Source organism: Suricata suricatta, chromosome 17, assembly GCF_006229205.1.
Source record: "Suricata suricatta isolate VVHF042 chromosome 17, meerkat_22Aug2017_6uvM2_HiC, whole genome shotgun sequence".
NCBI classification, from domain to species: domain Eukaryota; kingdom Metazoa; phylum Chordata; class Mammalia; order Carnivora; family Herpestidae; genus Suricata; species Suricata suricatta.
Genome location: NC_043716.1, coordinates 51,349,019 through 51,363,700, shown reverse-complemented (window position 1 = coordinate 51,363,700; position 14,682 = coordinate 51,349,019). Strand labels below are relative to the sequence as shown.

At 59.8% G+C, this 14,682-nt stretch overlaps 1 protein-coding gene across 2 annotated transcripts in view; it reads left to right on the top strand.

Moving 5' to 3' along the window:
- SDK2 (sidekick cell adhesion molecule 2) overlaps positions 1-14,682 on the top strand; it is a 130,293-nt gene that overhangs the window by 95,587 nt on the left and 20,024 nt on the right. Inside the window, exons 33-38 of one of the 2 annotated variants that reach the window (XM_029928249.1) lie at positions 729-785; positions 3,213-3,314; positions 3,471-3,586; positions 8,879-9,065; positions 11,724-11,861; positions 13,590-13,751. In XM_029928249.1, coding sequence (XP_029784109.1) covers positions 729-785; positions 3,213-3,314; positions 3,471-3,586; positions 8,879-9,065; positions 11,724-11,861; positions 13,590-13,751 — 762 coding nt within the window. The remainder of the gene's footprint in view (positions 1-728; positions 786-3,212; positions 3,315-3,470; positions 3,587-8,878; positions 9,066-11,723; positions 11,862-13,589; positions 13,752-14,682) is intronic. The other variant, XM_029928248.1, reaches the window with a different exon arrangement.

Here is a 14,682-nt window from a genome sequence, read left to right as displayed (position 1 = left end):
GGGGGGGGGGGGGGGGGGGGGGGGGGGGGGGGGGGGGGGGGGGGGGGGGGGGGGGGGGGGGGGGGGGGGGGGGGGGGGGGGGGGGGCAGGGAGGAGGTTGGGTCCCCAGGCAGGTGGGTGAGGAGGAGAGCATGTAAGGTGCTGTCTCTTAAACCTTTTGTGCCTCGTCTTCGAGCAAGCATGAGCAGACAACAAAATGATTGAACGCGCAGCAAAGGAATATTAATAGAAAGACTCGGAAGTAGCTGAACCGACAGCTTGTGCTGTTTTGTTTTGTTTTTTTTTATGTTTTTGCAGACATGTGCTTGTGGTTGTGGTTTTATGTGCCTGTGGATGATCTGGTCATATTTCCTGGTCATAAAATGGTTTCTGGTTCATAGGAGGAAATTAACAACACCGCGATCTCCCGGGGTTTCTGCAGGCGTCCCCCCTTAGACAAGGGAGCAAGTTGGGACAGAGGGTCCCCCAGAGCTGCCCTCAGGGGTGCAGGGCCCCGAGGGGCTCTCGGTGCCCTGTGTGTCCCCTGGCCTCGTGCACTCCCTCTCTCACAGTTGCCGGGCCCCTAACTCACCGTCAGGAACCCAGAGACCCCTTGTCTCTCTGCATGTGCGCTGCCAGGCCCTCCCCCATCCCTCCCCTCTAATCGGGCTCTTTGTGGGGCGGGGCGTGTGTACTAACCTCCTCTGTCTGCTGTCTCCCTCTGGCCCCCTCCGCCTCCCGCCCCGTAGCCCTGTACTCCGTGCGGAACCTGAGCGGGCCCAGCCTCACGCAGTACGAGCTGGACAGTAAGTCCCCCTGCGCGGGGGCTCCCGAATGGGGCCCACGCCGCCTCCCACAGGGACGGGGAGCGGGGCCGCTGCGGGGGACCCCTGACCGCCGGCTGAGCCGTGTGCTCCTTGAAGAGTGGGAACACCCGAGCACATGTGATGGCCACCTGGGCACAGGTGGCTTTCCAGAAACACAAAAACCTAGAGCATTGCCAGGGAGCTGTCCTCCGTCGGGCACAGAATGGAAAAAGGAGCAGCTCTGGTCTTGGGCTCCGAGGTTGGGGGGTGACAGGCGGACCATGAGGGGAGCGCTCCGCCCGCTGCTCCGATGGGTGGGCGTGTACATCACTGCCACCCGCCTGTCCCGTGGTCCTGCACAGCTCTGGGTTTCAGGCTGACGCCCACCTCCAGAGTGAGCAGAACCCCCACTTCCCCCCCAGGGGCCTGGGGGTGCTCCTCACTCTTCTCAGAATTTCTTTAATGCACTCGCTCTGGCAGCACACATCCTAAAAAATATTTTTTAATGTTTATTTTTGAGAGAGAGAGAGACAGCAGAGGCACATGAGCAGAGGAGGGGCAGAGAGAGAGAGGGAGGCAAAGAATCTGAAGCAGGCTCCAGGCTCTGAGCTGTCAGCACAGAGCCTGACTCCGAGCTTGAACCCACAAACCGTGAGATCATGACCTGAGCCGAAGTGGGACACTCAACCCCCAAGCCACTCAGGCGCCCCCCGCCCTTGCTCTCCTTCAAAGTCCATGGGCCTCCGGAAGGCCCAGAGTTTGGCCAGGGGAGCCCGTGCTCCGTAGGAAGCAAAACGAGAGACTCCGCTGTCCTTCCCCTCCCTTCTTCAGCCGGTGGGGGGTGGGGTGGCGGGGTGGTGGCATGGCCCCATTACATTAGGGTGACGCCCCCACCCGCATTCCAGGCGAGAGGCGGAACTCCCCCGCCCAGACTGAGGAAGGGGAGACGGGCAGGGGCCCCGGGAGCGCGGGGAGAACCTCTCAGCTGCACCGGAGCCGGGTGGCACATCCCAGCCTGGCTGTCGGGGCCCATTTTCCCACAGCTGCCCCTGTCTCCCAGCTTCCGACCAGGCATCTCCACCCAGGACCCCCAAACTTGGCAAAAACATAGTGTTTCTTAGTCCAGAATTCACATCCAATAAGCCCCTCATGGGAAGAGCTGCTTGCTGGGGGACAGGGCAGCTGGGAACTTTAAGTATCTCCCATGGTGGGGAATGGGTGACCGTGACCCAGGGTCCTCAGGACGGGGTGACTGTCACCCGGTGTAACCAGGACAGGGGGGTGACTGTCACCCAGTGTGCCCAGGACAGGCGGGAAAGGGAATGACTGTGACCTGGTGTGCCCAGGGCAGGGCGTGACCGTGACCCGGTGTGCCCAGGATAGGGGGTGACCGTGACCCGGTGTCCCCAGGACAGGGAGTAACTGTGACCCAGTGTGCCCAGGACAGGCAGGACAGGGGGTGACTGTGACCCGGTGTGCCCAGGACAGGCAGGATAGGGGCTGACTGTGACCTGGTGTGCCCAGGAGAGGCGGGACAGGGGGTGACTGTGACCCGGTGTGCCCAGGACAGGCAGGACAGGGGGTGACTGTGACCTGGTGTGCCCAGGATAGGGGGTGACCATGACCCGGTGTCCCCAGGACAGGGAGTAACTGTGACCCAGTGTGCCCAGGACAGGCAGGACAGGGGGTGACCGTGACCCGGTGTGCCCAGGAGAGGCGGGACAGGGGCTGACTGTGACCCGGTGTGCCCAGGACAGGCAGGACAGGGGCTGACCGTGACCCGGTGTGCCCAGGAGAGGCGGGACAGGGGCTGACTGTGACCCGGTGTGCCCAGGACAGGGGCTGACTGTGACCCGGTGTGCCCAGGACAGGGGCTGACCGTGACCCGGTGTGCCCAGGACAGGCGGGACAGGGGCTGACTGTGACCCGGTGTCCCCAGGACAGGGGCTGACTGTGACCCGGTGTGCCCAGGACAGGCGGGACAGGGGCTGACTGTGACCCGGTGTGCCCAGGACAGGCGGGACAGGGGCTGACTGTGACCCGGTGTGCCCAGGACAGGCAGGACAGGGGCTGACCGTGACCCGGTGTGCCCAGGACAGGCGGGACAGGGGTGGCCCATGTGCCAGGGAGAACAGTTTGGTTCACACCAGTGGTCCCTGCATGAATATTAATAGTGTCCCTTTCAGTCTCTAAAGTGTCTAGTACGCTCACTGTCGTCCGGAAGCCAGCCACAGGCGTCCCGCGTCCCGATTCCCGGGGGAGGCGCAGCGTCCCCGGCCACCGCACCACTTCCCCGTTCTTTCCTGAACGCTCAGGCAGGAGCTAGCATCACGGGGGCGCCTGCACAGCCTCCACGCTGCCTCTGTCCCCGCAGGGTGGTGACTTCTCTGTGTTCTCTGTGTTTCTCCCGTCCCCCAACCCCCGCAGACCTGAACAAACACCGACGCTACGAGATTCGGATGAGCGTGTTCAACGCCGTGGGTGAGGGCCCCTCGAGCCCCCCACAGGAAGTCTTTGTCGGGGAAGCAGGTGAGCCCCCCTGCCCTCCCAGCCCCACCCCTGTCCCACCCCCAGGAGTCCAGCTAGAGCAGACATGGGATTCTGGGACCCCAGCCCACCCCAACTCACCTCCTCCTCCCTGAAGCCCACTTGTGCCACTCACTCATGACCTCTCACGCCCTCCAGTGCCCACGGCAGCACCCCGCAACGTGGCTGTCCACGGCGCCACGGCCACACAGCTGGACGTGACATGGGAGCCACCCCCTCCGGAGAGCCAGAATGGAGACATCCAGGGTTACAAGGTATGGGGCGCTCAGGCGGAAAAGAGGGTGGTCCAGAGGGGCAAGGGGCCAGCTTGTGGGTGAGAGTGACCCAGGGGTGGTAGGTGAGAGAGGTGGCCAAGCTTACACCTGCTCCCGCGCCTGTTTGCACCAAACCCACTGAAACCCTCCGGCATCCTCAGAGCAGGCCAGCTCCGGTACCGGACACCGGGCCAAGCCCCCCGCCCCCGGCCACCATCTCCCAGTGCTAACCCAAGACCCCTTCCAGTGGCGCTTTGGCCATCCCTAGTTACAATATCGATTTGGCCAATCAGCAAAAGACCAACTGGCTAATACGCAGCCCTCACCGCTTAAAGTTATTTCTAGATCTTAGACGGTGTCATGCATTACAACAGAAGTCAATGTGTCCCCAGTATTCCGAGGAGCCCTTTAGAACTCCTTCATCCTCTTGAATGCCCAGTGAAGCTGGCAGATTATAAATGTTTGCGCCCATTGTACAGATGAGGAAACTGAGACGCGGTTTAGGTGGCCCGGCAAGATCACAAAACAAGCAGGTAGCAGAGAGTCAGGCTGCTGGAGAGCCTGTGCGGGGTGGAGAGGACGCGCAGAACTGGCAGTGGTAGACAGAATAATAATCCCGTGTCTTCTTGGTCGGAGTCAGTGGCCTTGGCGGAAACCTGAGTCCTGTGGCAGCGACCGGCACCTCTCTGATTCCTGGTGCTGGTTTGCTAGACGGGAGAAAAGCCCAGGGCAGTGGGGGGTGGGCAGGGGTGCAGCCCCCCGGGGGCTTGCCCGGGTCACATAGCTTGTTAACACAGGTGGTCCCAGTTTAACGACAGAAACCCGGATGGGAGTCTCTTTCCATCTGGGGGGCAGGGGGCGGGAAAGAGGAGGAAGGGCATCTTGCTAATGAAGCTCTAACGACAGATGACAGCCCAGGAGTGCCAGCTGGGAAAAAGCTAAACATCGCCCTAGCAGACGCCTCCCACGGGAAGTGGGAGGAGCCGGGGCGGGTTCGCAGCTGCGCACTGGCCCGAGACTGTCTGTCGAGGTGTGGCAGTCTCCAGTTAAAGCGCAGACGCAGGGGAGGTGAAGATGCGCAGACGTCGTGTAAGACACGGCAGATGTCTGCGGGCTCTGGAAAACATTGCGACTGGGGACACTGAAGAACTGCACCCCAGACGTGTGTTAACATCCGCGTTCGTTAACACCGACATTAAGGATGCATTGACTCGGCCAACCAGTGAGCACGGGGGTCAGACTGAGCACTGGCAGGCGCGTCCATACGGCGACGGTCTTGGAGGGACGCGTGTTTATTGAGCTGTTGTTTTGTGCCCAGCGGTGTTCTTAGTCTGGGAGTGAAGCCCTGAACAGAGAGGCAACCTGAACTTAAATCTGGGGAGAAGAAGGCCAGCGGTGTGCAAAACAAGTGACACCTGCAGGTGGTGGGAAATGAGGCAGGTGGAGGGGGTAGAGAGCGTGAGGCAGGGGGAGGTTCGGAATTTTAAATAGGGTCACTGGGAAAGGATTTACGGAGAAGCTGCCACTTGAGCAAAAATGAAAAACAGGGTAAGAATCACATGTTCTTCTGGGAGAGAAACAGTCCACAAAGAGGGAAAGAAGAGCCAAGGTCCTGGGGTCATTGGGTGCTTGGTTTTTACAAAGAGCCCTGTGTGTCCTGGAGTGCTTAAAGCGCGCCATGGTGGGCGACGGTCTGAGCAGTGAGCTGGGCTGAGTCATCCAGAGCCCTCAAGGGCTTCGGGTCTCCCTCGGAATGAGGAGACAGACGTGGAGGGTTCGGGGCAAAGGACGGACACGACTGACTTGGGTTTTTACACAGCTGCGGTGGGTGCTGTGCTGGAAGAAATCTGACATGCGGAGAGCAGGAAACCACAAAGAGATGACTGAGTAATCGCAGTGAGCCAAGGCGGTGGTTTAGCCCAGGTGGTAGCAGTCGGGAGAGGCATTTGCTCCCCGGCTCCGTTTGAGCGGTGGCGCTAGTGGAATTTGCTGAGCTGAATGTGGAGTGTGAGAGGACAGGCAACAAGAATTTACAAGCAATTCGTTGATGGAGCTTCCAGTCACAGAGCAGGGAAAGGGGGTGGAGGGGGGAGGCGTGTGGGGGAGAAGCTGGAGTCAGGTCTAGACATCTGCTGGGCATCCAAGGGGAGACACCAACTGGAGCTACATACACGTGTCTGGAGTTTAGGAGAGGGGGTCTGCGCTGGAGACGTGAACTGTGGAGCCCTCAGCATATAGGTGATACTGAAACTCTGGAGATTAATGTATAGATAGAGAACACAAGACTAAGAATGGAGACCCGGGACCAAAAAAGAGTGACTCGAGTCTCAGGACCAAAAGAACACGCTTCCTGAAGGACAAATCTGATGTACCAAATCCTACTGAGAGCTCAAGCAAGGTGAAATCTAGAAAGCAAGTGTGCAAGGGTGGTCAGGCTGCAGCCCAACAATCTGGCCCTCCACTTGTTGTTGTCAATAAAGTTTTATTGGAACACAGCCACACTCATCTGTTTATACATTGCCCTTGGCTGCTTTTGAGTTAGAGCAGAGACGTGTGGCCTGCAAAACCTAAAGGTATTTATTACCTGGCCCTTGACAGAAAGCTTGCTGAACCCTGGATTACTGCATTAACCAGGTCAAGGTCACAGGTGACTCGGACAGGAGTTGGGGCCAAGGAATGCCGGCTTGGAAGGATTCCAGAGAGAATGAGGGGAGGCAGCGAGTACAGATAGATAATCCCTTATAAGGAGTTTGGCTTTAAAGGGAAAATGGAGCAGGAACTAGAAACAGGCGGGGGCGGGGGGGGGGGGAGGTTAAGATGGAAGAAATGACAACTTGTGTGAGTGCTAATTATGGTCCCGGAAGGAGGGGAAACGTGATTCCAGGGAGAGCAGAAGCGGTGGGAGGGTGCAGTCCTAGGGGAGGCGGGAAGGGCTGGGATATCAGGCTCAAATGTCAGGTATTCCAGAAAGGCGCGGGCAGTGCAGCCTTGGGGGCGGAGGCAGGCGGAGAGTATGGCCACTGGGACTGGAGGAGGAGCAGGTGACACCAGGAGTTTGCAGAAATCTCATCTGATTGCCGCTCAGTGAAGGGGCCTCAGCTAGGAGTGAGGAGGGGAGGGGAGGTGGGGAAGGGATGAATGAAACCTAGATGTGGAGATGCGCAGCGAGCAGACCAGGGCGGGTGGCCAGCCCTCCCCGGGCTGAGCTGTGCTCTGAACTGGAGGGTGATTCCCTCTAGCGGCAGTCAGCTGGGGCGTGTGGCTGTGCACCTGACTTAACAGAGGTGTGCAGCTGGCCCGTCCGACGTGATTAAACCAGAAGGGCGGGGCATTGAAATCGTAGGTACGAGGGGGGTGATTGGGACGAGTCACTCTTACACCTGCCCCTGCCTGCCGGAGGTGTTTACTCATTAGACATGCATGGGACACCAACAATGTGCCAGGCACGGTTCTAGGTGCTTGGGACACAGGGAGCCCCCACCAAGGCGTCAGCCCTCTGCGGAGTGTGCATTCTAGCAGGCCCCTGGCTACCCGTCGGTGGGCGCGCTACGACTCAGCCGCATCCCCCTCGGGGGCCAGGGGTGAGATGGCCTCTGTGCCATCTGCCAGCGGGGGGTCATCTGACACAGGTCTGCTGCATTCGGTGTGCACACACCAGAGCAACCCGCTGAGGGTGCCCCCTTCTGTATGTGTGGCGGCCCTGGGTCCTGAGGCCCAGTCCTCCCCGCACCCAAGAACACGACTCCAGCACTGGCCCCTCCTCTCCCCTGCACCCTCCTTTTCTCTCCGTGGGTTGGGCAGAGAAAGGCATTCTGCAACATGGTTCTTCCTTTGAGTGCCTTTTCCCGACCTCATACTCCTCCAGCCGTCAGCCATTTCTCTGATTGGTCCCTTTATAGGCGAAATCCTCAAAGACAATCTTCTGGACTCTGCCACCTCCAATCACTGCCTCCCGGGGTCTCTTGAACCTGCCCCCAGTGGGTTCTCACCCCTCACCCCCACCACCCCACTAGAGTCCTTGCTGTCCAGGCCACGATGATCCCTGTGTCCACAGGAAGTCAGATGCAGGTCTCACCCTACCTGGCTTAGCACCTGTGTTTGACACCGCAGCCCTCTCCCCGCTCTGAGAAATGCTCTCGCCTCTCCACTTCCCTCCCTGGCTGTCCCAGCTTCTCCCCCCTCCCCCCCCCCCGCCCCTGAACAATGAGGCCCCGAGATCACCTTGTCACTCTCTCTGCATCCATGGTCTTCATGTGCACTCAACAAGTACCATCTGTGTGCTGCCACCACCCGGCTCTCTGCCGTCCGCCTTGGCCTTTCCCCTGCACCCCAGATTCAGCAAGAACTCTGTCCACCGTTGTATCCCCGACGCTGGGAATGGGCAGAGTGCACAAAATGAGTTGAATGAATGACCCCATCAACTCTCTCCCTGATATCTACTCATATCAGAGGAATCCTTTTTTCTTAAGTGGGCGGGGTTAGATACAGGCAAAGATTTTGAGGTAGCCAGATGTCCTCAGTGCCAGGTGGGGACCCTGTTTGTTATTAGCGGCTTCCTCCAGGCCCATGGAGAAATGGAGATCAGTAGCATGCAGAAACCTGCCTGGGCAGCAGATGGCGCCAAATACTTACTGATCGTCCCAGTAGGGGGGAGGGGAGGCTTGCAGCTTTCCTGCGGGGCTCAGCCCAGTTCCAGATGCTGGCGAAGGATGCAGAACCTCAATGCCCTTGAGCACAAACCCCGGCTGAACAGGAAGTCGCTGGACGCAGTGCAGGGCACAGTCACTTGGTGAAGTCACGCTGTTTGTGAATGGTGCCCTGGGGCTCAGCCTCTGCAGTGGGTGCAAACCGTCCCTTGCAGGTGAATCTCCAGGGGCCTTGCGGACCTGCTGCAGGTGCCGGGTGGGCCTGATGCTCTGCGTCTCTAACCGGCCCCCAGGTGATGCCGGCATGCCGGGGTAGGGTCCGCCTCCCCGTGCTTCACCTCCCCGCCTCATGTCCCCACGAAACAGAATTGGCTTCGTCCTCCAGTAACTGTATTCCCGGAACTGGCCCCTTGGCCAACAGACAACTCGGAGTCTGCACTCCCCTGGGGTTTCATCTAGCAGATGCTGAAGTGCTAGCTGTGAGACAGAAGGTTCTGGAAGGGTTTCTAAAACACCTCTGAAGTACTTTGTTCTGTTCTCTGAGCAGCTCACGCTGGCTGTCCAGGGTGGGTGGGTGGCATGAACACAGAGGCAGGAGGGCAGGGGGACGTGACCACCTCACTGCCACCATTGGCTGTGCCCACAGATCTATTTCTGGGAAGCCCAGCGGCGCAACCTCACCGAGCGGGTGAAGACGCTCTTCCTGGCCGAGAACGGCGTGAAGCTCAAGAACCTGACGGGCTACACGGCCTACATGGTCAGCGTGGCGGCCTTCAACGCCGCGGGAGACGGGCCTCGGAGTGCCCCCACCCGGGGCCAGACCCAGCAAGCAGGTGGGGAGCGGGGCGGGGCGGGAGGGGAGGGGTTGGGGGGGCGACACCTGAGCAGCTGCCGTATCCGCTGAGATGTGGGCCTGGGCACCCAGGCCCCGCGAGACGGCCTCCTGAAGAGAGAGGCTGTCCCCAAAGAGCCTTGGAGCGAGTCCCCAGATGTCCCCTGCCGTCCCCACATCTTGTGCCTGCCAGCCCGTCTCTGCCTTGTTCTTCCACGGCCCTGGCTTTGTTCATTCTACACGTATTTACTGGGCCTCCTCCTCCAGCCCACACTGTGCTTGATGCTTCCCGAGGGCAAAGGCCACTGACGAGATCGTCACCCTTGGGAGTAAGACAGATCGTGAACATGTATCGTCGGCCTCCAGTGGCAGTGAGCCTGAGCAGTAGAAGGACGGGGGCAGAGACAGACACGTGGCCTTGGGCCGGTCGGCCTGCAGAGGCCTCTGAGGGCTGACATCAGGGCTGAGAGTCGATGGAGCGGAGGCCAGCGTGGCAGGTTCTGGAGGAGGGGGTTCCGGCCACAGAGAACAGCAGGTGCAAAGGCCCTGGAGGCCGGAGAGGATTAGAGGAACAGAAAGCCAGGTGGCTTGAGAGAAAACAACCCATACAGAATGGGGGTGGGGCGGTGGAGATGCTTAGAAGGAAGTCAGGATGGATTCGAAATTCACAGGGGTCATTGATGGGTTTACGCCGTTGGGCTACGGGATCTGGTTTGTGTTTTTAAAAGATCATCCCGACTGCTGTGCCAAAGACAGAGTGATGGAGGGGAGAGGAGGGAGTCAGGGAGTCCAGGTAGGAGGCTGGACGGGGAGACAGGGCCGGAACCCTGCTGCCTGCACGTGCAGCGCTGGGCCGCAAATAGTGTCCCCCAGAGGCACGTCTCAGGTCCAGAAGCCCCAGGATGGGCAGGGCAGGTGTCAGCCCCATTTCACAGTGAGGAGGGTGGCCTGGGAAGTGATGCTTCTTGCTCAGGACCCCTGGCCGGTCCGTGGGGAGGCGGAGGCTCCAGGCCAGGACAGGTGAGGTGGTCCTGGGCTGTCTTCACTGCCTGGCAGCCTCCTTCCTGTCAGGAAGCTCTTTCCTTGTGGGTTTGAATACAAGCTTTTTATCCTGTCCCTCCTCACCCCCCACCCCCGACCATGTGTCTTTCCCAACCTGCTGCTTCCCGGCGCTATAAGTCACCTTGTTTCTTAAAGAGAGCCAGGGGGCATCTGGCTTTGGCTCAGGTCATGATCTCGCAGTTTGTGGGTTCAAGCCCTGCGTCAGGCTCTGTGCTGACAGCTAGCTCAGAGCCTGGAGCCTGTCTTCAGATTCTGTGTCTCCCCCTCTCTCTGACCCTTCCCTTCTCACATTGTCTCTCTCTCTCTCTCAAAAACAAATAAAATCATTAAAAAATATTTTTGAATAAGAGAGAGAGTGAGAGAGCAAGCCAGGGGCGCCTGGGTGGCTCAGACGGTTGAGCGTTCAACTTCGGCTCAGGTCATGATCTCGCAGCTCGTGAGTCTGAGCCCCGCATCGGGCTCCCTGCTGACAGCTGCTTTGGATTCTGTGTCTCCCTCTCTCTCTGCCCCTCCCCTGCTCACACACTTTCTCTTAAAAATAAATGAACATTTTTTAAAAATTAAGAGAGAGCGAGCGTGCACATGTCAGACCGGCTATTCAGTTCTTGACCATTGTCCTCTTTGAGGACAAGCTGTGGCTCCGGGGAAACCCTTTTCCTCCGCTGGCTCCCAAGGGTCTGGCCTGTCCATCTGCCTGCCTGTCCAGACCGCTCTCTGTCAGTGTCACGGGCCGGATGTGAGCCCTGGGAGCCTGGAAGCTTCCGTCAGCAGGACAAAGTGTTCTGACCCATGTCCCTCTGGCCTAGAGGAGGCAGGAAAGGCCCCCTGAGCTCGCCTCCCTCCTTCAAAGACTGCTGGCTGGGGCTGCTGGAGCGGAAGCAGGGTCCGGATTAGCTTAGGCGCGGTGGGGGGCGGCACCGGACAATAATAGCCTGGTCATCCCACCCCGGGCCAGCCCTGCGCTTCCTCCCCTTCCTCCGTCCTCCCCATCAGAGTGCCCCACGGCCCCCCTGTGTTTTCGAGGTCTTTCCAGGCTTCTCAGGCCAAGAAAGCATCTCTTCCAGATGGTTTCACTGGCTGCCTCTGACAGTGTGGTCTCTCGCTGACAAGCCCTGGGGCTCCGGGGACGGGACAAAGGCCACGCGTGGCTGCAGTTCTGGCATCTTCTTGCTCAGTGCCCACCTCACGCTCTGAGGCCCAGACAGCCCCTGCCTTCTCCAGCAGGGAAGGCGCAAAGCAAGCCCTGGGAAGCCAGGACGCCGCCTGGCCCCACAGTGACCCTGGAGATGCAGCACAGCCATGTCCCCAGCTCTCAGCCGGCGTTCAGGGCCACTTAGCAGGAAGAAACGGGGTTCTCCAACTTTACAGAAAAGAAAGTGCTTTTTCTTCCAGGTTCTTGGACTCGGGTATTGGAAAGCGAGTGCTAACAATGTCAGTGGGGGAGGGGAGGGGGTACCGCTGACCTCTGATGACCCCCCCTACCCTCTCTCTCTCTTCCCGAGGCCCAGACCCAATCACCCCTGCTAGTTCCTCGGAGCCCAGCAGGGCTTTGACGTCTGTGGGAGGAGGAAGCAAACCATTTGCTGTCTCTCTGCAGCCCCCAGTGCTCCCAGCTCGGTCAAGTTCAGCGAGCTGACCACAACCTCGGTGAACGTGTCCTGGGAGGCCCCGCAGTTCCCCAACGGCATCCTGGAGGGCTACCGGCTGGTGTACGAGCCCTGCACCCCGGTGGATGGTGAGTGGGCCCCACCCCACGCAGCTCCCTAAACCTGCCCTTCGCGAGGACTTTGGGGTCCCTACACGGAGTTGGATGCGGCGGGCATCTCCTCAGCTCATAAAGGCAGAAGCTGAGGCCAGACAAGGGAAGGGGCACTTGCCCCACAGCAAGCCAGGGGGACAAAGCTGGGCAGCCACCTAAGAGTCCTGAGTCCCAGGAGAAAATCTGTATGTGTCTCCTTCCCCATCGTGGATGGAAGTGGGGAGGAAAGGAAGGGACTCCTACAAGAGAAACAGCGCCCCACAGTGGCCAGGCAGCTGCCAGGCCTGGGAAGACGGGGGAGGCCCTGGTGGCCCCTCCCCTGCCAGCTCCCCTCCCAAAATTTAGGGTGTCACCCTTATTCTGGATAGGTCTTTGCCTCTCGTGGGGTCAGGAACTCGTTTGAGAATTTGATAAAGGCCTTGGAGCCCCTCCCTGGGAAGCACAGGTTTGGGGGAGTCACTGCTCCCATATTCCTTTGTAAACTTCAGATCGAGAACCATCCCCCCCCCCCCCCCGAACCCTGTTCAGCTAGCTTTCCTTAGGCCCTGGGGGGGATCCTGCCCCGCTCCCAGGCTCCCAGGCCGGGCCGTGCTAACCCTGACCGTGGACGTGAGACACTTGCCAGCTTCCTACCCCCACGCTGGTGTGAGTGAGACCGGAAATCACTGCCATCCACTTAGAGGCAGGTCGGAGGCTGGGCCCCTGGTTGCCTGGGTCCTGTTCCAGAGCCCAGCAGGGACTCGGGGGTGTGGCTGGCCTACCAGGTGGTGGCCTGGTGGCCAGAGGTGACTGCCTCTGGGGTCCCCTCGCTCTCGCCTTTCCCTGACTACAGAGCAGGGCCAGAGCAAGGGGCGGAGCCTCAGGAGGCAGTTCTGGGCCAGCCAAGGGAACAATGGCCCTCAGTCTTACCGGCGCCGCCTGTCTGACAGTGGCTCGTGCGTTCTGGTTCATTCTGCAGAGCGGGCTGGCTGTGCGCTGGGAAGCTGAGCTGGGCTGGGCCCCAGGAGGAGATGTGGTCAGGGGCAGGGCCCAGGAAAGGGGCCCTTTCTCCCTCAGGCAGGAAGGACAGGATAGAGGCCACAGGCACAAGACGCAGGTGGAGAGGACGGGCTGTCACCACAGTGGCCTCTGCCTGGCCTGCTCAGGGGGCTCATTGTGAGCACCTGGTCTTCTGGTCCCTAGTCTGGCATGGTCTGGCCACATCCCTAGACCTCATGCACTTGCATATTCCCATCCACTCCGGGATGGCCCACCTAAGAGGACTGTCACACAGGGGTACCTGGGTGGCTCAGTCTGTTAAGCGTCCAACTTCGACTCAGGTCATGATCTCATGGTTCATGAGTTCGAGCCCTGCGTCGGGGCAAGTGCTGACCACTTGCTCAGAGCCTGGAGCCTGCTTCAGATTCTGTGTCTCTTTCTCTCTGCCCCTCCTCACTCATGCTCTGTCTCATTCTGTCTCTCAAAAATAAATACAAATGTAAAAAAATAAGAATAATAAAAAGGGGACCGTCACGCCCTGGGTGTGACTAGGCCACGCTCAGCCAGGCCAGCCCTGCGTCTGCCTTCACACCTCACCGCTGGATTCAGGTCAGCAGCAAATAGGCCTCACCAGAACCTGGTGCACAGCTGTTCTCAGACTTCTCCTCCCGCGGCCCCCCCTGCCGCACCCCCCCACTGTCCCCACATGCTGTGCCTCTCTCCCAGGCGTCAGTAAGATTGTGACAGTGGACGTGAAGGGGAACAGCCCTCTGTGGCTGAAGGTGAAGGACCTGGCAGAGGGGATGACCTACAGGTTCCGCATCAGAGCCAAGACCTTCACCTACGGGCCGGAGATCGAAGCCAACGTCACCACAGGCCCCGGAGAAGGTAGGGGAGCACAGGGTGGACAAGGGGGGGCTGCCCCACACACAGTGTTCAGCCCCCAAGTCAGATGAGGGAGCTGGGATCTAGTGGGGACAGCAAACGCATGGGAGAGCCATGACCCTCGAGAGTATGGAGGTGGGGCCTAGCGGAGAAGTGGGGGTGAGGGAGACATTTAAAGGAGGGATTAAGAAAGACTTTGGGGGGCAACTCAGACAGACCCATGGGAACCCAAACCAGTGTTTGTAGCGTTCTGAAGGCACAGCCGTGGCAGAGAAGGGAGGGGGCTGAGTGTCCAGGTGTGAGGGACACTGGGCCTGGGCTGTGGACACGTATGTCAGAGCCCCTCGGGGTGCCTGCAGTAAGTCAGTCTTGGGCCCGGGAACTCAGAATCTTGAGCATTCACCCCAGGAACCTGCATATGAACCAGAACTGAGGGGGACTCTTTGCCCAGCACTGTGAGCACTACTGTGCTGGGCGGGGGGGTCCAGGCCATGGACACAGGGGCCCTTCCCCCCTGGACAGAGGTGATAGAGGCTGGCATGGTTAGCAGGGAGGGGAAGAAAGGAGCAAAGCAGTTATAGGCCAGGCTAAGCACTGAGCCTGGAGGGGGAGGGGTGGGACGGAGAGGGGAGAGCAGGGGGAGGCCAGGAGGAGCAGGAAGGGAAGTGTGGCTCCTTTTAAGTTGGTGACACCTCTTGAGGTCATCCTTGGGCGAGGAGAACTTTTCAGGGCACCTGCTGTGGTTGAAAGTGGTTCTCCAAGATTCTTGTCACCCGAGCAGGTGTCACCTTCCAAACACAAAAGCCACTGCCCAGCCTCGGCTCCTTCCTTCCCTGAGAAAGTGCACGGGCCATCTCAAACTTTCCCTGAAATGCCCCCTCCTCTTCCACCGGCCCGGAGGTGGCTTCCTGTCCCTGCCTCTCACCTGTCAGGC